The sequence below is a fragment of the Penicillium verrucosum genome (genome assembly GCF_028828655.1).
Source record: "Penicillium verrucosum strain IBT 35672 chromosome Unknown utg000002l_segment0_segment0, whole genome shotgun sequence".
Lineage (NCBI taxonomy): Eukaryota > Fungi > Ascomycota > Eurotiomycetes > Eurotiales > Aspergillaceae > Penicillium > Penicillium verrucosum.
Genome location: NW_026643211.1, coordinates 2,899,009 through 2,921,241, shown reverse-complemented (window position 1 = coordinate 2,921,241; position 22,233 = coordinate 2,899,009). Strand labels below are relative to the sequence as shown.

Here is a 22,233-nt window from a genome sequence, read left to right as displayed (position 1 = left end):
CCTATCAGACTCACCGCCAGTCTATTCTGCCGCTCTCCACAAAGGGATCGATAATCTTCGAGCTTGTTGATGCTCTGTGTGTTTTTGTCTGGACTTCTGTGTGCCAGTTCGTCTGATGAACGTGGCTTCTTCGGATAGGACTGCCAGATATCAAGTTTATTAACTCCTCCATTGCTCGTAACGAGCTTTTATCTATATCCCTAGTTCCAGACTACCCCCACCATTGCGCCAGACCTCCCAGTCAACATGGAGAGCTATAATCCTTCAGAGGATCCAGGGCCAGCTTTCTGCGTTGGGCACCATGAGCACAACCGACTGGTCACTGTGACGCCTCGGGTCATCCAAAACGTACATGAGAGTAATGTTCGTTCTTTCTCCCGACTGTAACATTACCTTCATAAATGCTAATTTGATTTGATAGTATGATATGATGACTGTCCCCATCACGACTTCTCATTTCCACTCACGGGTTCTTGGCCTATTGTCGTCTTACTTGGCCAATCTGGAGTCCCCAACTTATGATGCTGTTGGAACCATGGCTACTACCCAGAACACCAGGCTTATGGTGGTTCCGCCGCTCTCGAAGGCAGATTCGTATCTCACCCCGAATGATGCAACCAGTCAATTGGTCGGTGTGACCAGTAGCTGGATTGATTTATGCTCACCCGACCCGTTGATTGCGGACTTGTCCCGGCAAGTTCTGATGTTGGAAGTTGCCTACGCTGCGTTTTGCGGAATTGGATATCTTTTGATTCCTGGCCCCAAGTTGCACCACGGTACCTTGCACTCTGAGGGTGTCATATACTATGCCCGCGCAATTCAAGATGCCTTAAATCTTGGTCCCTACATCCAATTCAACATTTGGCAGCAGATGGTTGACAACCCGGAGGTTGAAGTTGATACCATGGGCGACTTGGCCCCGCTTGCTCGGGCAGAATACCTGGCGCCAGATGAGGGAGAGCGACTCAAGGTTGATCCGTTTGGAAGCTGGGATGCTTGGGATTCAATTAGAAAGTCTTGCAAATACCACACAAGACTGTTCGTTGGTATGAGCTAGCCCATCCTTTCAATGGCCCCAAAGCTAATCTAAAGCACAGCCCTTTCTCTACCGAAGCAGCTGCCGTCTCTGTTTGTGCAATCCCGGTGGCATTCGGAACCAGTGCGTTTGCTAATGATTGATGGCTCGACATTCCTCAAGAATCAGAAAGGATACCCAGTCTTGTCCAAATCCCACCAAGGCTTGATTGCGAAGATGATGCGTCTTCGAACTGCGCCATGGATTATACTATGTGGCGTTGGTCCTATTCCTGGACTTGAAAATACCGAAGACCCTGATACCAACCAGGCCTCGCTATCTGGGTCTGACTACCCAAGTCTGTCGCAGGCTGGCAAGAAGCACTTCGACCCCACTCCACACCTCTCATATATCCGCAACCTGCAGCAGCGCCAGCCCCCGCGGACAGCGATTGAGAGGTTCGGTGTGGGCTACCAGGACTATTTGCAAGCACCTCTACAGCCCCTAACAGTTAATCTGGAGAGTATTACATATGAAGTATTTGAAAAGGACCCCATCAAATATGAGTGGTATGAGAAGGCGATCTGCAAGGCATTGAGAGACTGGGCCGATCAGAAGAAGGCCACGTCCCACCCGGACGGGAAAGTCATTCTCGCGGTTGTGGGAGCTGGCCGTGGCCCGCTGGTCACTCGCGCATTGAAGGCCAGCGCAGACGCTGGAGTGGAGATTGATCTCTGGGCCGTGGAGAAGAACCAGAACGCATTTGTGTTGTTACAGCGACACAACGACACAATCTGGGATGGTAAGGTCACTTTGGTCCAGTCAGACATGCGAAGCTGGAAAGGACCTCTGGTCCGACAGCAGCCGACTACAGCTGCCACAGGCCATGTGGGCGAATCCCTGGGCATTGAGAGCTCGTTACTCGACTCGCAGAAGGGCCAGAATGGGCCATCTGAGAATTTTGAAACCCAAGGTTCGGCTATGCGCCACACCCATGTTGATATCATTGTCTCGGAGCTATTAGGCTCCTTCGCGGACAATGAGCTTTCCCCAGAATGTCTGGATGGTGTGAACGACGTGATAAACCCTGTCCACGGCATTTCCATTCCAGCCTCATATTCGGCACATTTCACTCCGGTTTCCGCTCCCAAACTGCACGCCGATATTGTGCACCAAACGGTGTCCAACCCGGCCGCCCCGGAGACCCCATACGTCGTGATGCTTCATGCTATTGACTTCCTCTCCACAATGGATACGCCTGCCAGTGGTGAAAGCTCCACCCTCAACAATGGAAACCGGGCATCCACCCCGTCGGCATCATTTTCTACTACTGAATTCCCTCCTCCCTTTGTGCAGACCGCATGGTCTTTCTCTCACCCGAACCGACACATTCCTCCTCAGTCCCCCATGCAGTCGACTATCTCGAACGCTCACAATGTGCGTCAAACACGTCTGGCCTTCCCTTCCCAGAACAGAGGCGTGTGCCACGGGTTGGCCGGCTACTTTGAAACGGTGCTTTACGGTGATGTGGAGTTGTCTACCAACCCAGTAACCATGGATGCCAAGAGCGCAAGCATGATCAGCTGGTTCCCCATTTACTTCCCCTTGAAGGTTAGTTTCCGGAAATATCTACCTACTTTTATCGTGTCTTTTCCCTTCCATCATACTGACATTTGTCTCCAGACCCCTCTTAGTGTTCCCGAAAACGGCGAGATCGTTGCCACGATGTACCGTCAAACCGACGACCGCAAGGTCTGGTATGAATGGATGGTTGAAGTTTATGCCCTTGAACCTACTACAGCATCCACCAAACCCACTCCTATCAGCTATGCGCAGGCCGGGTCTCCCAGCGTGGAAAGCCTGAAAACGAAGGAAAATTCTGCCAAGAAGACCCACCGCACTGGCTATCGCCGGGTGCGAGTGGGGATGAGCGATCTGCACTCTAGCATCAAGGATGGCTGTTTAATGTGAAATCCAGAAGCCAGAGTTGAATCAAAGTTGTTAATTATGACAACACAAGACTGGGTGTACTACGATTGCTAGTTAGACAGACACCTGAATGTGAGGCAAAAGATTGAAAATAGGGTTGTTGAATTCTGCCGTCCAGGACCGCCAAGAGTAGTCACGCGAGCAGGGAAATGCCAAGAAGCCCTAACCCTATGCGTTCTAGCAGGAGCCCTATGTACTCCGTGCACAGTCCCTAGTTCTTGCCAAGAAGACTCCCCGGGTATACGGGAGGAGGGTTACGTACTTGGCAACCAACCTTGGAACGATCACACAATATTTCTTTGCCAAGTTCGGGCCGAGTAGGTCAAGCTTCCGGCAGGATATTTTCATGTGACTACAACATACACAAGCCACATGTCTATCATTACGCGGAGTACAATAAACTCCGTACTCGGAGTCCACGCGACCTCGGGTTCGATATTGGCTGACTCCCAAAGTTACCGGGTTGACCGGAATGAGACAATACCTCAGCTCCACCAATGCCCTGTACGTTGGAGCTGATAGCCAAGACGATTGGAGCGCTCTTCGTTTCTCGGCACCACATCCCCCGGATGTGATCTATGTTGTATACTACTTTGACGATCATTATATGAATTCGGAGTATCCCCCGTGGGCTGAACTGTGTCGATATCCCTCATCATAGTACGGAGTACTCCGTAAGTACTATAGGTTTTCATTTTACGCCGTGGGTCCTCCGACGCAAAAAAGAAGGAAAAAAATGGGCTGACGCAGTTGTGGAGCCGATCCAGGGACCTTACATCGTACCTGAATAGAACCGTGGGGTGCAATCGATCATATAAAGCTAGGGATTTCCCCCGGCCCAGTGATGTCTCCAGTCTCAATCAGCTTCTGTCATTGACCCTCAGCCATCATGCGTCTCTCTTTCTTCACAGCTCTATCCGCAGTGGCTTCGTTGGGCCATGCCCTCCCCGGCAAGCTGCAGTCCCGAGGTATATCACACAAGGTTGCCTAGTGTAACCTGACCACATTACTCACACATGGTTAGATGTTTCAACCAGCGAACTGGACCAGTTCGAATTCTGGGTCCAGTATGCCGCCGCGTCATACTATGAAGTGGCCTACACTGCTGAAGTGGGCGACAAGCTCAGTTGTTCAAAGGGCAACTGCCCCGAAGTGGAGGCAATCGGTGCGACTGTATCCTATGACTTCTCCGAGTAAGTGAATCCCACCATAAAATAACCCAGACAATATACTTACCCACGCACAGCTCCACTATCACAGATACTGCCGGCTACATTGCAGTCGACCACACCAACTCGGCGATTGTTCTCGCCTTCCGTGGGTCTTACTCTGTGCGCAACTGGGTCGCTGATGTCACATTCGTACACACAAACCCTGGTCTCTGTGATGGGTGTCTGGCCGAGCTTGGCTTCTGGAGCTCCTGGAAGCTAGTCCGTGACGACATCATCAAAGAACTGAAGGAAGTCGTTGCACAGAACCCCGACTACGAGGTGGTCGTAGTGGGCCACAGCCTGGGTGCTGCCATCGCAACGCTTGCTGCCGCTGATCTCCGGGGCAAGGGCTACCCATCGGCTAAGTTGTACGCCTATGCCTCGCCTCGCGTGGCCAACGCGGCTTTGGCCAAGTATATCACGGCGCAGGGCAACAACTACCGCTTCACTCACACCAAGGATCCTGTCCCCAAGCTGCCCTTGTTGTCTATGGGCTATGTTCACGTCAGCCCTGAATATTGGATCACCTCGCCTAACAATGCCACTGTTAGCACTTCTGATATCAAGGTTATTGACGGAGATGTCTCTTTTGATGGAAACACCGGAACTGGCCTGCCGTTGCTGACGGACTTTGAGGCGCACGTCTGGTACTTTGTGAAGGTTGATGATGGCAAGGGCCCTGGGCTGCCACTCAAGAGGATTTAATTTTAGAACAGGTCCCCTTGGTTTTTTTTTTTTTTGTTTAATAGACTTTATAATAGCTGAGCCGACGTTCATATGTATAAAGAATAATGACACATACAGTTTCCGACCATGCAGGGACAAGATAGAAGGTAGAGATTGTGCCGTAGATCGAGGCAAGGGGCTCGAAGAACAAGTGCCAAATGTGTCACAAGTGCCAGAAGTGCCAGAAGTGCCAAAAATCGGTTTCCGATTCGCAACACACAGATCAAGTGCCTGATAAGCAATTCGTACAATTCGGTCAGTTCCGGGCCTCAGGGGACATCCCAGTCGGAGATCCGTCGGGGGGTTAGACCGAAAAGACCAAGTTGGGCGATCTTAGTAGTTTTTGGTCTTCCAGTTCGATTCGAGCAATATAAAGTGGATATCCTCAGCCGAGCGGGGTTATCTGGAATGAACGATATAAAGATATGACTTGAACCTCCAGTTGAATTGAGGATCTCAATTGAAAATGGTGCTGTACACCAAGATTTTGTTGGCAGTGCTGGCGCATTCTGCCGCGGCACAATTTGTGCATGCGCCTGGTGACTTGATCACTAAGAAAGGACATGCTGGGATCGATGTGCGATACAAAGAAGTGCCTGCTGGAATCTGTGAACAAGATCCTAATGTGAAGAGTTATTCTGGTTACGCTGATGTTGGTAAAGAGGAGCACATTTTCTGGTGAGTATTCCCGAAAGAGATGGGCTTAGGGAACGACTAACTAGCGTAGGTGGTTCTTTGAGGCGAGAAACGGAGATCCTAAAGATGTATGTCCCCTCTGACATTCGAGAATCTACAACTACAAAATGGACTGACATTCAATAAGGCACCACTTACAGTCTGGATCAATGGAGGCCCAGGATCATCTTCGATGATTGGACTATTCCAGGAATTAGGGCCTTGCGGAGTTGATCCAGACGGTAATGTATTTAACAACCCGTATTCGTGGAGTAATGTCAGCAATATGGTAAGTTTGCATTCCTTTGTTTGCTGTCACTCCAACTCAACTCTCCCTAGCTCTTCGTGGACCAGCCTGCCACAGTTGGATTATCCTACACAGCCCCCATTCCAGCCTACGAGGATAGCGATGGCAATATCATCCAGTTGCCCAGCGAGGAGTGCCCTGACTACGCCCAGGAGCTTGGGACATGCGGCACATACTCCAAACCGGACGTTGCCCTGGTCCCCAATACAACTGCAAATGCGGCTCCGAATATGTGGAAGACACTACAAGGATTCATGGGAGCTTTCCCACAGTACTCGCGAAATGGCTTTAACTTCGCGACCGAGAGTTATGGAGGACACTACGGCCCAGTTTTCAACGGTAAAGACCCCAAACGCTCTTGAATGCAACAAGCACTGACTTTAGAGCAGAATACTTCATTGAACAGAACGCCAAGAAACCTCACGGATCGATCAAGATTGATCTTGAGAACGTCCTGATTGGAAATGGCTGGTTTGATCCCCTGATTCAATACCAGGCCTACTACAATTTCTCCATTTTCCCTGGAAACACATACGACTTCAACCCATACAACGAGTCTGTCCAGGCTGAATGGTACAACAACCTTTATGGAGAAGGAAACTGCGTTGATCAGACTCTAGAATGTTATGCGACCGGTCGTAATGACATTTGCTCTGCGGCAGACAACTTCTGTGCTTCGAAGGTTGAGTCGTTATTTGGCATTTACTCTGGGCGCGATGAGTATGACATGCGAGAGTTGACACCCGATCCGTTCCCATATGAGTTCTACGTCGATTACCTCAACAGCCCCAAGGTTCAAACCGCTATTGGAGCGTACCAGAACTTCTCAGAGTCTTCCGGGACTGTGAGTAATGCCTTTGGAAGCACCGGCGATGACGACCGTGAGTCCGGAACAATTGAGAGTGTGAGGAAGTTGCTGGAAGCTGGAGTACAGGTTTTGCTGTATTTCGGAGATGCGTGAGTCCTTCCATGTCATGAGATGACCAACTAGACTGTGCTAATTTGAGTTACAGTGACTTCAACTGCAACTGGCTTGGTGGACAAGTTATCGCTGAAGAGATCAATGCCAAAGGTTACGAACACGCAGGCTTTGTGAACATCACCACTTCGGATGGCGTTGTTCACGGACAAGTTCGTCAAAGTGACTTGTTCAGCTTTGTACGAATTTACGAGTCTGGCCACGAAGTACCTTTCTACCAGCCCTTGGCTTCGTTGGAGATGTTTGAGAGAGTGGTCACGAGAAAGGATATTGCGACAGGCAAGCAACACTTGAAGTCACGCGGTGGTTACAGAACCCATGGAACACCAACAAGCGAGTACCGGGAGGGTAACAGTACCGTGGTTCTGGAAGTGCTTGATAGAAGTGCGACCTACAACACAACTCTCAACGGACCGAACCCATCTACCTCGTCGTCGATCCGACTACGCAGACACGAGCACAGAGAACTAATTGAGAAACAGAACATGTATGACTAGTCTACGAAGCGAAGGTTGTTTGTTCTTACGTCTAGTATATTTATGATGCAACTGTCTTTGTTTGTGATTGTGGTTCATTTGAAAGTTCAGATTAGAAAAAAAATTGGTATGGTTAAGCCATCCTTTCCATGTCCAAGCACATTGACGTGCGTCCGCAGTAAAAAAATTCCATATTTAATTCCTCCGTTGATTAATTCCGTATGATTTCGTATGATTCCATATGATTGATTCCGTATGATTCCGTATGATTCCGTATGATTCCGTATGATTCCGTATGATTCCGTATGATTCCGTATGATTCCGTATGATTCCGTATGATTCCGTATGATTCCGTATGATTCCGTATGATTCCGTATGATTCCGTATGATTAATTCCTCCGTTGATTGATTCCTCCGTTGATTGATTCCTCCGTTAATTCATTCCTCCGTATGATTCATTCCATCCTCTCCCAGGTTCCCGGCATGAGACCATATCGCTGATGTAGCGACGACTGAAGTAGATAGCGATCTACTTAGTCTGGGCAGCAGTGCCGGCAGTGGAAGTCTCAGCGGTGTCCTTTGTCTGAGTGGACTTGGCCAGTCCAGAGACAGTCTTGGACTCAGGCTTGGTCTTGGACTCAGGCTTGGTCTTGGACTCAGGCTTGGTCTTGGACTCAGGCTTGGTCTTGGACTCAGGCTTGGTCTTGGACTCAGGCTTGGTCTTGGACTCAGGCTTGGTCTTGGACTCAGGCTTGGTCTTGGACTCAGGCTTGGTCTTGGACTCAGGCTTGGTCTTGGCCGGTTCAGAAACAGTCTTGGACTCAGGCTTGGACTCAGTCTTGCGACGCTTGGCAGGCTCAGAGTTCTTGGTCGAGGCGTCTTTGGCCGCACCGCGCTTGCCAGAACGGCCAGCCTTGGGTGCATCAGCGCCAGGTGCATCAGCGTCAGGTGCACCAGCGTCACCGTCTTGTTCAGACTGGGAACCGGCAGCTTGGGTGGGAGACAGGGGATTTCCGTTCATGATCTGCTCCAGGTGTTTCTTGGCACGCAAGTAGTTGGTATTAGCAGAATTCTTCTTCATGGCAGTCATGGCGGCGAGCTTCTTGAAGTCGATCTATCAGGTGAATGGTATTAGATCTTGACTGGACTGGGCTAAGAATGTAGAGGGTATGCTGGGAAACTGACCTTGCCATCGCTGCACACGGTAGAACAGAGGAGAAGTCTAGCCTCTGCCGGCTTCAGCTCAGCAAGCTGGGAGTCCAGCTTGGCAGGGGACGACATTTTGTTTGTCGTTAGTAAGCGGGGCGATGAATGCGATGATAATAATGATATTGATGAAGGTGCGATGAGGATAAATGAGAAGATATGGATTCGATCGAAAAGAAGATGAGAAGCGATCAGGAAGAGAACAAGGGAACACAGGTTAAGGTAAGGGAACGCTGGCAAACGGGTTGGAAATCAGCAAAACCGACGAGCAACTGACGATCAGGTGAAACTGCAGTTTGTTCATCTTTGACAAGTTCTAATCCACTCTCTCTCTCTCTATCCATATCAGCAATACCAGGGAGCTTTAGCGCTCCTCGGATCCCTAACTTCTGTTGCTTAGCGTTAGCTGGCCTACTTTAGTACCTGCTTAGTACCTGTTTAGCACCTGTTTAGCACCTATTTAGCACCTGTTAAGCACCTGTTTAGCACCTGCTTAGCACCTGCTTAGCACCCTAGTTCAGGACCTTGTTTACTAACCAGGTTTACTAATCTTAGACAGAAGATACAGGTGGAACTGGAAACTGTCTATTGCGCAGAGAGGAGAAGAAGAGAAGAACTATCTAAACTACTGTTGTGGGGACCAAGTAGCTGGGAGCAAACATGCAAGGTCATGTGACACCTTGCAACAACTACCTACAACATAGTCACCTATTTTACCAACCTGGTTTACCAACCTGGTTTAGCACCTAGTCTATACATATTTCTCGGCGTTAAAGCCATTTTACTATATAATCGACCCCTCCTCTCCTCCTCTCTACCACTCCTATTATTTCCCTATATTTCAAGACATCTCCAGGTCGCATAATCGACACATATTATCGAGTAATTTTTGTGTCCCCTATTGAGGGTCCCTATGAACTCAGACCGGAGCCAAGAAACACACTAGTTCCAGACAGATTGCATGGACCATATAACAGGGGCTAAGAAATTCATTAAGTTTTGAATTTATCCTAATTGGACTTACGCAATTTGATCGGCAGGGTTCACATTGAAGTGGAGAGTGATTCAGTTTCCACACGAATAACGTGGCCTCGTGGCAATCCAACTTTTTAACACCCCACCCCTGCTATACAATGCTCTGTATGCCCTGCTATGCCCCGTTATGCCCTACTGCAACCCTACTGGTGCAATATAACTAACATTTTCAAGGACCTTTGATTAACTGCATGTGGATTGAGTTTTGTATCATGATCTACGAGGCCTTGTTGGATCCGGCGGTTCCCACAAAAATCCTTAGGTAGAGCTAAGGGTATTACACATTCGATGACTGCCCAAGTACCCAGATTCGTATGGCTCGAGCCTTTTTCGTTGTGCATTCTTCCTCTTGGATTCCGTCGCCATGCCCCCAGAGTTGAAAAACACCTGGACTCCTGCTATCAATGTCTTGACCTGGTTCATGCTGGTGACGACTATTCTGAGCGTATTGACTCGTCTAGGGACCAAATATTTCATTTTCCGGAAGTGGACATTTGACGATGGCCTTGCAACCGCATCTGTGGTATTCTGCATCGCGCAGTCAATTGCCGTCTCGGTGGCCACAGGCAATGGACTTGGACAGCATGTTGAAATGCTATCCGAACACAAAATTGAAATCATCTTGAAGGTATGGATGAGTATCGCCTTTTGATTCAACCATTGCTAATGGATCAAACCCAAGGCTGAATACTCCGCAACCATCCTATTCATCGCCAGCATTTGCTTCTCCAAACTATCGCTGTTGGTCTTCGTTCGCAACTTGACTCCCGCATCCTTGGATCGTCGCTTCGCCCTCGTGTTGGGAATATTTATTGGGCTGTGGACTATTGCCAGTATTCTTACGGCGATATTTCAATGTAATATACCACAGATCTGGAATTATCTACAAGGGACATGTTTCGATCGAGTGAGTGGCTGAGTGGCTGGTCCCTCCTTCATTAGAGAAATGGCTGACAGCTGATCATGTACCAGAGTGCGTGGTGGAAGTATCTTGGCATCACAAACATCTTGTCAGAGGGCGGAATAATAGGCCAAGCGCTGTTGGTTATCGTTCGTATCCAGACCGATTTCAGCAGAAAGGCTGGGTTGTCCAGTGTATTCTTGATCCGAGTCATGTAGGTGTCAAGACCAGACTCCGTTTGAGAGAATCATCCACTAACAAAGATGGTACTCGCAGCGTAATTATCTCGATTATTTTCCAACTCGTTTACGCCAGGCAAACCGCTAGGGGCGATTTCACCTATGATTCCTGGGCCGTCGCGATTTCTACTCAAGTGGCTCAAACCGTGAGTATCGTCACAGCCTGCTCCCCCCCAGTTCAAGCCTTTCTTGGATAGTCTCCAGTCATCGGGAATGGGATTGGGGTTGACGAGCTCCAACAATTACGGCAGCAAACACAAGACATATGGCATGACCACATTGAAAACCTTCCGTCGCACTGCGGATACTCGAAGTGAGACTCATGAATTAGTTTCAGTGCCCCACGAAGGGAACGAAGCGAATAATCAGACGATGGTGACCTCCGCTCCAGATGAGGATGCCGAAAGCCAATCCAGTCGGTCTAATATGATTATGGAGACACGGACGTGGACGGTGACTGAAGGATTGCCAAATTGATTCAATGTTTCAAAAGGATGCTTTTCGGTCCACTTAGTCGAGAAATTAGGATTTTCCCGTAGTCTTCCACGAATGACAATCTTCTGTAGGGGTACGGCGTGTGTGCCGAAGATCCACTACAATATAAATGGAGTAGTGTATATACAAACTTAATTAATTAGTCGGTTTTCACTCTGCCACTCGGAGATTTACACCTTTACCGTTCGGTCTTATGACTAGGGCTCCTGGTAAGATTGGCCTTATAATATGATCCACCATGATTCATGACAATGCCCAAGTTCCTCAGCTCTCAACCCCTGTACGGGCGACTAAGTAACTCTCTCATTGGAAATGGCCTTCTTAAAGGTATATACTAATTTCAATGTCAATTTCAATTTCAGTTGTATATGTTAGATATTATACTACTTGTATGTGTACTATTGAGTCTATAGTTATAAGGGATCACATAAATGTTATTAGAATCGTTGCTTATACTGCAACCTTATAAGGAGTAGTGTCTGTTCTTTTGTAAAACTTAGAATCCTTGGAAATGTTGAAAGTGAGACAGAATAACAGTATAAATCCCTCCGTACTGCTTGGCAATTACTGCTTGGCAATATCGATAGACATTTCTAGTTGTCCATATCCCTGCCCTTGCTGTATTAGCGCTTAATCGTGTCCCCCCCACTAATTTCAACTCTTTTTTTCTTTGGCCCCTGGAACTTCTGTGATATAATGTATAATGTGATTATTCTTCTTTAGTATTTCGATTTTAGTTCTTGTTTTCTTGTCGGCAAGCACTCCTCCATTATGCGGTCTCAATTTTCGAAGCAAATGTCTTCGGCGGGAGGAGAGGAGATTGGCCAATTATCAAGGAACGAGCTGGATGATGTCAATCTCGCGCGCATGGGAAAACGTCCTGTCTTGAAAGTATGTTTTAAATGCTATTTGAGAGATATGGGTTAACAATAACAGCGCAATTTCGGGTTGATGTCAATGCTGGGTTTCAGTTGTACAATTCTGATTACCTGGGAGGGAATTGTCGTGTAAGTGCTCTTGGCGATAAGAAATAAGCTGAAGAAAGCGTTACCTGACGACTGTGATATAGGTTATTCTTGCAAGCATACCAAAAGTAAGAGACGTGAAGAAGTGATCAACCCCGCAGTACTAACAGAAGTTACACAGTGGAGGTCCAGCTGGAGCCGTTTATGGCTTCCTTTTTGTTTGGGCTGGTGTCGCAGGTACCTTTGTGGTTCTATCGGAGTTGGCATCAATGTACGGAACACATTGTCTCTGTCATATTTATCAAAAACTAACCGGTCAAATAGGGCACCGACATCTGGAGGCCAGTATCATTGGACATCCATGCTAGCACCGCGATCGTGCATGAAACTCATGAGCTACCTGACAGGTGGGTACACGATCTCTGGAGCCATCCAAAAATAAAAAGCTAATACATTTCACAGGTTGGCTTACAGTTATCGGGTGGCAAGCCACGTTTGCAACCTCATGCTATTTGGTCGGCACCTTGATTCAAGGCCTGGTCGTGCTCACGAACAGTAAATATGAGCCCCAAAACTGGCATGGAACGCTTATATTCTGGGCGGTTGTGGCATTTTCGGTCGCCATAAACAGTGTTGGCGGCAAAGTGCTTCCTCGATTTGAGGGCATGATCTTGATCCTCCACATTCTTGGCTTCTTCGCCATTCTCATCCCCTTAACTTACATGGCCGATCATGGAACCTCCAAGGAGGTCTTTACCCAGTTTCTCAACATGGGGGAGTTCCCGTCCCAAGGACTGTCATTCTTTGTAGGAATGGTTGGCTGCATCTTTGCGTTTGCCGGTGGTGATGCCGCGGTTCATGTGCGTCGATTCGTCTCCTGAGAACTACTCGAACATCGAGGCGAGGACTAATCCGAATTAAAACTCTTTAGATGTCAGAAGAAATCACAAACGCCGCCGTCGCCGTCCCAACTTCGATCATGCTAAGTGTCTTGATCAATGGATCCTTAGGTTTCGGCATGTTGATTGCCATGCTGTTCTGTAGCGGGGATCTTGGATCCGCCCTGGAATCACCCACTGGGTACCCCTTCCTGGCAATCTTTTTGGAGGCGACAGGATCCATAGCTGGAACAGCAATGATGGGCTCGATCGTTACCACCATGGGCGCCACCACATCAGTCGGCATGTTGGCGTCCACATCGCGCCAGTTCTGGTCCTTCGCTAGAGACCGTGGAATTCCGGGCTGGCGATTGTGGAGCCAGGTAAGTTGCTCTTCTAACACCAACCCCCTGATCAGGATCTTTGGTCTAATCGTGAAACCACAGGTCACCGAGCGCTCTGCCGTCCCCTTATACTCCGTTTTGATGACATCCGTGATTGCATGTCTCCTCGCGCTCATCAACATTGGCTCCTCGGTCGCCTTCAACGATCTCTGCTCCATGTCGATCTCCGGTCTCTACCTGTCGTACATGGTGGTTGGGGGTCTTCTTCTCTGGCGTCGTTGCACGGGCGGGATCAGCTCTGTTCGCAGTAGCGATTCCGCTATCATCAACACCGCCGGCGCGAAGCTCGTCTGGGGCCCATTCCATGTGCCAGGAATTTTCGGTATTCTTATCAATACCTGGGCTTTGATTTATATGACCATTGCTGTCTTCTTTAGCTTTTGGCCACCGTCTTGGGTGGTCACTGTTCAAACTATGAACTTTAGTGTCGTTGGGACGATGGGTACCATCATGCTCAGTCTTTTCTACTACTATGCTCGTGCGAGAAAGGTCTATGATGGACCTATCATGGAGCGTACCCTGTAAAAAGGTGCCTACTGGCATGGAGGTGTTTTGTGAGAGTCTAGGGCTAGATACACTTAATTTGCTTGGGGATCTATAATAACATCGGCTCATGTAATGAATAGACGTTTGCCTGCCTGGATATTGACTATGGAGTTTATTGAGCAAGTTCCGAATGTCGAATATGCACTTTCGAATATGTTTACTATCTAAGAAAAGGGCCGAGGTTATCATTGAAATTCAAACACGGAAGCTTTATGGTTTATAACAAATGTCACCTTCTATGGAGATAGACGTTGTCGTTCTCGGAGAAATATGTGTATCGGCAATGCATCAGGCGACACTATATAAAATCCGAATATAGTTGGAAGCAGAGAAGCGTACATAGAATCTGGTGCAGGCGGCATATTCTGAAAAGCACTGATCGAAGTGGCACAATACCGAAATGACAGAGGCGCGAAAGAGAAGGTGTTGTGTTACCATACTTTGACGCACAGCATAACATTGCGGTTCATTCATTCGGGTCTGACTCAAATCTGACCTGCACGGAACTAGTATATTGAATCTCCTGTGGGGTGAGATCGAACGGTGCAGCGGGAGGAGGGGTATGGTTAGCAGCAGCACCAAAGAGACCTGAACCTGAGGCTCCTCCAGATGGCTGTCCAAAGGATGGCCCACCACCAAAGAGGCCCCCTCCACCTCCAGCGAAAGGACCCGGGGTAGTTCGTGCCGACATGGCAAAAGAGGAATTCCCTCCATGCTGTATCTCGACCACGGCCACCTTGCGGGCAATTACGTCGGTGTAGTCATTTGCCTTTTGGATGGCGTCGCGGATAGCCTCCTTGTGCGACTCCGAGCTTAGTGCTTTTTTGGTGGCGGCTGTTAGCTCCCAGTCTATCGAGTTGATGTCGACATCTGGATATGCTACAAGCTTCCCGGCAACTTCACTCATTTTGGTAAAGTCGCGGAACACAGCAACAAAAGAAAGATTGCCGTGGTATTCGGGGACTTTGAAGAGACTCTGTTCATTCTGGATGTTCCAGCTCCATGTGCGGAGAGAAGTAGATGAATAAGTCACCACAGCCGCATCTGCAGTTGGATCTCCAGACTCTGTCTTGGGAGAGAGTTCTTTGAAAATCTGGTTAAGCTCATTGGTAGTTTCTGACACCTTGTGGGAAACAATTTCGCGTGTGCTTCCTTTGGCGTTCACTGTGAGGTTCAAAACACCTCGTTCGGGTCGGTGGGTGATGACGGATGAGCCATCGACAGTGATTTTGAGTATTCCCATGGTAATTTCGAATTGTTGAGATTAAGATTTTGTGAGTAACTGTACCCTTGGTTAAGCTGGACATGGAGCACACTTAAATAGATAATTCGCTCCAGGCAGAGATCGGCCCGGAGCGTAGAGTTCCGGGCGCTGATGCCTTCACTGAATTTCTTTTCTCTCGCAGTCTTGCTTCCATTCTTATACAAGAGAATAGAAAGAATTCGATATACGATGAAGCTGATACACCCGCATTTGCTAGTCCGGGACTTCAAATCATTTGGAGCTGTCAAACCGACGCCTACCTAGGTATCTTTGAAGATTCGCACGTGGACCGAAACCACGGAATTAGAGCAAGAACCTTATATAGGCTCCCGCATCTGGACCGAGGTTCGATTTGATGCCTGTGCGGGTGATCCGCCCTTCACACAACCTGCTATTGACACGAGGTATGACATCGAAAAGGATACTAGAATTACAGCTAAGAAATCCACTGTGCAATTTATTTCTATTTTCTGACAAAATTGAAGCAGGGGACTATTTGTGGGGTACTTACTACCTTTGACGTATAATCAGTTTAAAGCACGCATTCTCAAAAATTGCAAAGTCTGGAGGGACTATGATCTATGAATACAATGCTTCGAGTGTCAAGACTACTCGAAAAACTGGAAAATTAGCGAGCCCATGGCTTTGGTTCAACGTAAGACATTTACAGGGTACTCAGTTTGTAGTAGCACAAACGAGATCTAAATCACTCGACATCCTCTTCGGAAAACCAAGAAAAAGCAGATAAAGTGTTACAATTTTCAACGAAGCGGTGTGCTAAGCTCGTCGGTAGGCGCCGATGGTAGGCGCTGTTGGGTGGCACAAGCAGGCGCTTCGCCCGGCTGCCTTTTCGAGGCACCAAAACCAACACAAAGAGGCACATCATGTGCAAGGGGTATCACAGCCGGTTCACGGCAACCCAAACCTGTCATGTGACAACCCTGTGGCGGCTCAATAGCACGGTTTCGGGAATGTCGTTTGTACATCTAATAATAGATGATAAATCCAACGTCCGAGGCTGTAAGGCTGTACGCCTTGCAGATCGTTTCACGGGACCCTTTTTTACCCCGAGCCTAACATGTGGACTAGATTTTTGGGCGGCCTACATCAATGTATACACTATAACAATAATTACGTGTTGCAAGGGCTGTATGTGGGAATTGTTGTTTATTCTCATGGGTATCGTAAGTAATTAATAATAACACAACCTCCACAAATAGACTGAAACCCCGAAATCGTGACGCCCGAACAACGTGCGGGTAATGCGTCTTCTTGAGCACATTCTTGAGGCAAGGTAGCTCAAATTGATTAAAACAAATTTCAAAACGACAGATTGTCATGGTATCATAAGTAAAGGAATGGTATAAATGCCCCTCCAAAAGGCGGAGCGCAGGTATCAAGAGATCATGATCCTTGAAAGAGTATGGAGTTTGCAAAAGAGCAAGCAAGAGGATGTAAGAGAGGGATGAAAACGCTAAAGCAAATCACAAGTCCAAAGTAGGCGAATCAACCGTCGTCACAAATAGTTCTCAGCGGTTGTCCGATGGGTGGTTCATCTGCACTGGATGATCCTCGTATTGCAAGTGGTGGGTAGGAGGCCATGAATAGAGTGGTAGTTGGTCCTGAAACAAGAATTAGAATTTGTTCTTTTTTTTGCTCCGAACGGTTTCCTGGTTTCCACTCACCGGACTCTCGATCTTTGTCAACGTAGGATCGATCTCAACATCCGAGTTCCAAATGGTGGGATTCATCTGCTGGTGGGGCGACGAAAAGGCTTCAGGCTTCAAGATGCTCCGCAGGTATTGATCGATGGCAGTCACCATTTCCACCGGCATACCAGATGTGGGGTATTGAGGGTTCGCAAAGGAGTCGCTCGCGACGGGTGAGCTGCAGATATCGTTCGTATAGGAATATGGGGAAGGGTAGTCATCAACGGATGCGGAGGACTGGCTCTGGCCCCTGGCATACTGGGGACATGACATTGAGGAATCCATGCTTCCCCACACGCGAGAATAATTGTCGGTGGGATCCGCTTGGAATGAAATGGGAGGTGAGTTGGCTGGTTGCGACTGCATCTGTTGTTGTAGGCTTGACCGACGATTTGAAGTGTTGCTTCGAGCGTGTGATGTATTTCCCTTTGGTGCTGAATTCGCACTTTTCTTCGGGTCAGTCTTTGGATTCAATCTCTTCTAATCGTTATGGGTTACTCACTGCCGACCCAAATGCTGATTCAAGTAATCCGGGCGATGGAATGCCTTTTTGCACCCTTCGTATGTGCAAGGGTATTGCTTTCTAGGCTCATGACTGAGCTCATGTCGTCTGCGGTGCTCGGCTCTGGTAAAAACCTGTATGACGGTGGTAAGCGAAATGATTCATCGATAATATCCCAAGGGTACTCACCTTCGGACATCCGGGGCGCTCGCATGCATGGACTCGCTTGCCCTTCATAGCTTTGCTGACTCGGTGGGAGTTTGTTTGGGAAGGCGAAGAAATATTCACAGGAGGATTAAGGTAGGACTCCGCTTGGCTTGCATTGTTGAGGTTGGCCAGTGTTGAGGGCATGGGAGCAGCACATTCGATGTCAAATGGCGGCAGAATGGGGTCTGTATATGTGTTGAAAGTGGACATATTGTAGGTATGTGACGGAAATATACTGTATGGGTAATGCGGCTCAATATGCCATTCGGGACAAAGTTACACGGCACGTTTAGACGTTGTAAAAGTGGTGCGAGCTCGAGTGGGGAGATAACACAAAGATATACAACATGGAAAAGAAACAGGGGAAAGCAGGTTAATAAGGACTTTCCTTATTAGTGTCGACAGCTCTATGGGGGAGTGGGTATGTCGGACAGTCTCGGTCGTATCTCTCAACTCCTACAGGACGCCGATCGGGTGCCTAATTAATAATATAATCAAGAACCAAGCTAATACTAATTAGTCCGTCCAGAAAACGCCTGAAACGACCCAAAGAAAGCCTAGTGATTATCATTTTTACCTAGCAGGGATGTTTCGGGCCAGAAACGAATAGAGACACGTTCGGTGATTTTACGATAATGACGGGGATCATCATCTCTCAGTCGATCAGAGCCTCAGCCTCCTGGATCGGTCACCCACGTCCGGAGTAGTTCAACTGCACATCTTACAAAGTTTCATCCTATTGGCGGATTATATGCCCCCACTAGGGCGTTTATGGGTCAATGCAGCCACCTCAAAAGTGCTTTGTTGCAATGTCGAATACTTATCTCTGTGTTGGTGTTGTAGTTTTTATAGGAATCAAGTTTTATCCATTAGGAAATTTAAACCAAATTCCACTCCAAACTACAGGGATTGAAAGGGAGGGTTTGGTTTTGACAGTGGGGCGATCGGTAGCCCTGATGATAGATTTGATGCCGATCAAAAATGAACCCCCATCACCGGGCGTTTGCGCTTCGTTTCCCTTATGGGGGGGTATTAGGATGTTCATCACTGTCAGGTTAAAGATGCCCAGGCTCTCTGTGAGTCTTATTTTTGGCATATTGCACGTGGATCATTGCGGTGTAGGGCGGGTGGCATGATATAGTTGCAGCAACCCGGGCAGGCTGAGTTGAAATTCAGAGTAACCAACACCAAGAAAAATTTATGATTGGTTGGTGTACACCCAGGTTTTAAAAATAAAAAAGTGAAAAAGTGAAAGAAATTAAAAATAAAAAAAAAGACAAAAGGTGCGGGTGCACAGCTTCCGAAGGTCGATCTGCACCCGAAATGGTTGATCGACTCCCGTCCAACTCGTTGAAGAGAGGCTCAACACATTCGGATGAGACCCACCTTACCCCACACCTGCGTATACGCTCTGACCAATGAGTGATCTCCCTTGTCTCTCATGGAGTCCCCAGTCCGAGCTTGGGCACACACCCGGGGGCTTCGAGGTACAACTCGTACTTTTTACTCCCCCTTTACCTACACACATTCTGCAGGGCGTATTAGTTTTTGTCACCATTCTCGTCAGCTAATAACTGGGTGAAGAACCCTAATATTATATCTTTCTCGAAGGAAACGAGACCCACGGAAATTGCACGGAGTCTTCCATCGGGAAGCTGGGGCCTTAGCACGTGGGGGCCAATACCATACAGGTGCCTATCCATTTCCTACACAACAGCAATACGATTTGTAGGGAATAACCAGTGTGATGCACCAACGACACTCCCTTTCATATGTAATGTTTGGCAGTTGGCAGAACTAACTAGTTGATTATTTGGAATATTTTGTTCGGGCGTCCCTTTCCAACTTAGCCAAGTCTCCCTCCACTGCCCCATCTGAACAAATGCTTCAAGCAGTGGTCAGTGCATATCGAATGTACAACATAGTACTTGGATTCGGCGTTCATTTTGTTCAAATACATTTGAATACATTTCGCAGAAATTTCCATTTGTATAGAGCACTGTGATTTCGATACCCAAGTACCCGTATAAACCGATTAAATATCCATCAAACCCCTACTCTAGCCCTGGTTCATCCGTACATAATCCGAGATTAAAGGATGAGAGATCCCTGTGCCCCATTTTCGTGACCCGTTGAGGAATCCTAAATCCGACCAGGCCACAATGACCTTAATCCAATGATGTCAACGTAAACACTCCGGCAAATGAAAGGTTAAATTCGGGCTTTAACAGAGTTTAGGTACATACGGTGTACATGCTCTAGCCCTTGATAGTTAGGGGAGGGTTGTTTAAATTCTCATAGCCACATTGCTTCGCCCATGCTAATTCAGGATACGAGCGGGGGGTGTCAGAGATCGCCATTCACAGCCGTGACCGGGGCATCAAGTGGGGCTATTGATTTCCCGTCGCGCTCTCATTCCATACATTGTACTCTGTAGACCGTTGTCATTTATCTATGTTTAAATCCCACGTGGCAGCTATGTTGTAGTATCGGGTTTGTGTCCGAAGTTCTGAGATCAATCTCCTAGTTATCGGGCTACGAGGGTCCTCAAACCTTGTGTGAATGGCTTAGTTGCTTTAGATGAGATCCACTCCTCCATACACTACCGGTAAATGGACTCAGGCTGACCTTCTCGGTATGGAGTAAGGAATACGGAGTAAGCACCTTGAATACCCGTGGATAAAGTAGTACATGCTGCCCGTTTTGACGCCCGAGTGGATTTACTCCTTGCATATTTCCATTCTTCGCTCCGCTCTTTTCTTTACTTTTTTTTTTTGATACGGATGCACCTTCTTTTATGGTCTGATTGATTTCTGGTGTTTTCAAGCTAAGCTTTCCCCTTCAAATTTCGAGGTCCGTCTAACCCAACTTACGGGGCTGAAGGCTTCCATGTGACACTTCCGGGTATGCCCGAGCCCTAGAGGTTCCAAGGTTTTCCTGCTTCAGATAAGCAATATCAGATGATCCGTTGATCCTTAATTCAAATTACTATAAACAAGAATAGTCGGCCGCTTATGCTACCTTGCCATGTCCCTTCCTGGTCTCTTTGGACGTTCTTTTTATATGTATTTTCAGGTGTCTTTTCAGGTGTATACGAAGGCGTTTAAAAAAGCATACTTTATGCAATGGGCTTGTCTATATATAAAGTTTATCGCTAGAATGACATTCCTCCTGGGAAACATTTTGGGAGATCTGCCGCTAGTCATACATAGCACAAAATATATCGTTTCTAATTTGCCATACTGGAGAGGTGGTCGGAAGGACCCGACACTAACAATTATATTGTATGGACCCGGTAGTCAGGCTTTAAAGAAGAGAAGGAATATGATGTTGGTAATATATTTGATACTCCTGGTGAACGAAAAGCTATTCTATGTGAGACTTCAACAATGTATAACGAGTGGCTTGGTCTATGGCCCTAACCTAATGCCAGAATGTCTCACACGAAGGATTCTAGATCCCACCGCTCTTAATTAGCTGTAGTCCTTTAATATCCATTATCGTTCCCTAATGTTATTACCTAATTAAATATCTTCTACCGGGGATGCTGGACCTCCACTGGAAGGGATTGGGGTTAACTACCAGGGTACTGATACCGAGTACCCGCCTGGCGATGTGCACCATAGTATAAAACTGACTGAGCAGACTGAGAGCCACCGTTAGAGCTGATATGAGGAGGAGACTATTTTGCGCTAGAGAATTTGTTAGCTAAATCAGCTCTCTGCGGTTTGACAGAGACCGGCAACCTAGTTTACTGGAAGAAGGTGGATAGATGGTGTTGAGATGGATAAAGCTTTTGACCGAATTGTCAGAAACTGGTGGCCACGCGGGCGTATTTATTAGCGTCGGAGATACGACCGAAGACCGAACTTCCCCTCCCACATACACCGAGGCCGGGTTGTGTTCGTGTTTTATAGCTACATGCAGCTCACCGGGCCATTCACGAAATTCCGAACGGTTAGACAGAAAACATGATACTCCCTGGTCACGTTGGCCTGGCTGCTTTAGTTGCTGAGTTAGTTATATTCCCTCCTTGATGGTTTATCAGCCTATTTGACCGTATGCGATTCTTTGGGGGAAAGGAAGTCGCATCGTTCCAAACTGGTATTTCCGAGTGCGGTAATCTGAAGCAACTGCTCCTGGATGTCTTCCACGCTCCGATTAAAGGGCGCTCGATTGGCTTTTGGCCATTTTATGTACAGAATCGGTGACAAACGGGGGAGAAGACCCCAGGGGTCGCGTCGAAGTCTCCTCGAGCTGTGTGATAACTCAGAGCGTCTCGTTTGTTAGTCAGTCGATATGCATACGCCAGTGCGACCAATAAAATGGGAAGCACGCTTCTCCATGAAGTGATGGGAGGAAGCTTATTAGGAGGGAAAATGAAGACGGCTCGGCCACTTGAGTGGCCGGTACTTCTAGAGAGGATCTAGGCGCACGATGAGATCATCTCAATTTTGTAAGAAGCTGGGGCCTCGATGGACTAACCTAATGTGGCTGGAAACAC

At 47.7% G+C, this 22,233-nt stretch overlaps 8 protein-coding genes across 8 annotated transcripts; 5 read left to right on the top strand and 3 right to left on the bottom strand.

Moving 5' to 3' along the window:
* Positions 1–246: 246 nt before the first annotated feature.
* On the top strand, positions 247–2,986 carry N7516_006773 (protein arginine N-methyltransferase; the record flags this gene model as incomplete). The annotated part of the gene is made up of 4 exons (XM_057219493.1): positions 247–363; positions 422–1,046; positions 1,098–2,626; positions 2,699–2,986. The coding sequence occupies 4 exons, from the start codon at positions 247–249 to the stop codon at positions 2,984–2,986; spliced, it is 2,559 nt and encodes an 852-aa protein (XP_057073584.1).
* A 907-nt stretch (positions 2,987–3,893) lies between these two features.
* Positions 3,894–4,920, top strand: N7516_006772 (lipase family protein; the record flags this gene model as incomplete). Its single annotated transcript, XM_057219492.1, has 3 exons — positions 3,894–3,972; positions 4,029–4,197; positions 4,251–4,920. 3 exons carry the CDS (start codon positions 3,894–3,896, stop codon positions 4,918–4,920), a joined length of 918 nt encoding a protein of 305 aa, XP_057073583.1.
* A 487-nt stretch (positions 4,921–5,407) lies between these two features.
* On the top strand, positions 5,408–7,399 carry N7516_006771 (uncharacterized protein; the record flags this gene model as incomplete). The annotated part of the gene is made up of 6 exons (XM_057219491.1): positions 5,408–5,619; positions 5,669–5,705; positions 5,765–5,905; positions 5,956–6,262; positions 6,313–6,880; positions 6,937–7,399. 6 exons carry the CDS (start codon positions 5,408–5,410, stop codon positions 7,397–7,399), a joined length of 1,728 nt encoding a protein of 575 aa, XP_057073582.1.
* Positions 7,400–7,907: 508 nt separating this feature from the next.
* On the bottom strand, positions 7,908–8,659 carry N7516_006770 (uncharacterized protein; the record flags this gene model as incomplete). The annotated part of the gene is made up of 2 exons (XM_057219490.1): positions 7,908–8,492; positions 8,564–8,659. The coding sequence occupies 2 exons, from the start codon at positions 8,657–8,659 to the stop codon at positions 7,908–7,910; spliced, it is 681 nt and encodes a 226-aa protein (XP_057073581.1).
* Positions 8,660–9,983: 1,324 nt separating this feature from the next.
* N7516_006769 (uncharacterized protein) lies at positions 9,984–11,236 on the top strand (the record flags this gene model as incomplete). Its single annotated transcript, XM_057219489.1, is given in 5 exon segments — positions 9,984–10,247; positions 10,302–10,526; positions 10,592–10,734; positions 10,797–10,905; positions 10,922–11,236. 5 exon segments carry the CDS (start codon positions 9,984–9,986, stop codon positions 11,234–11,236), a joined length of 1,056 nt encoding a protein of 351 aa, XP_057073580.1.
* Positions 11,237–12,025: 789 nt separating this feature from the next.
* Positions 12,026–14,026, top strand: N7516_006768 (uncharacterized protein; the record flags this gene model as incomplete). The annotated part of the gene is made up of 8 exons (XM_057219488.1): positions 12,026–12,145; positions 12,191–12,261; positions 12,324–12,347; positions 12,401–12,490; positions 12,544–12,626; positions 12,682–13,079; positions 13,151–13,480; positions 13,544–14,026. The coding sequence occupies 8 exons, from the start codon at positions 12,026–12,028 to the stop codon at positions 14,024–14,026; spliced, it is 1,599 nt and encodes a 532-aa protein (XP_057073579.1).
* Positions 14,027–14,513: 487 nt separating this feature from the next.
* On the bottom strand, positions 14,514–15,290 carry N7516_006767 (SIMPL domain-containing protein; the record flags this gene model as incomplete). Its single annotated transcript, XM_057219487.1, has 1 exon — positions 14,514–15,290. One exon carries the CDS (start codon positions 15,288–15,290, stop codon positions 14,514–14,516), a length of 777 nt encoding a protein of 258 aa, XP_057073578.1.
* A 1,550-nt stretch (positions 15,291–16,840) lies between these two features.
* N7516_006766 (uncharacterized protein) lies at positions 16,841–17,939 on the bottom strand (the record flags this gene model as incomplete). Its single annotated transcript, XM_057219486.1, has 4 exons — positions 16,841–16,933; positions 16,997–17,465; positions 17,523–17,656; positions 17,712–17,939. The coding sequence occupies 4 exons, from the start codon at positions 17,937–17,939 to the stop codon at positions 16,841–16,843; spliced, it is 924 nt and encodes a 307-aa protein (XP_057073577.1).
* Between the last annotated feature and the right edge of the window lie 4,294 nt (positions 17,940–22,233).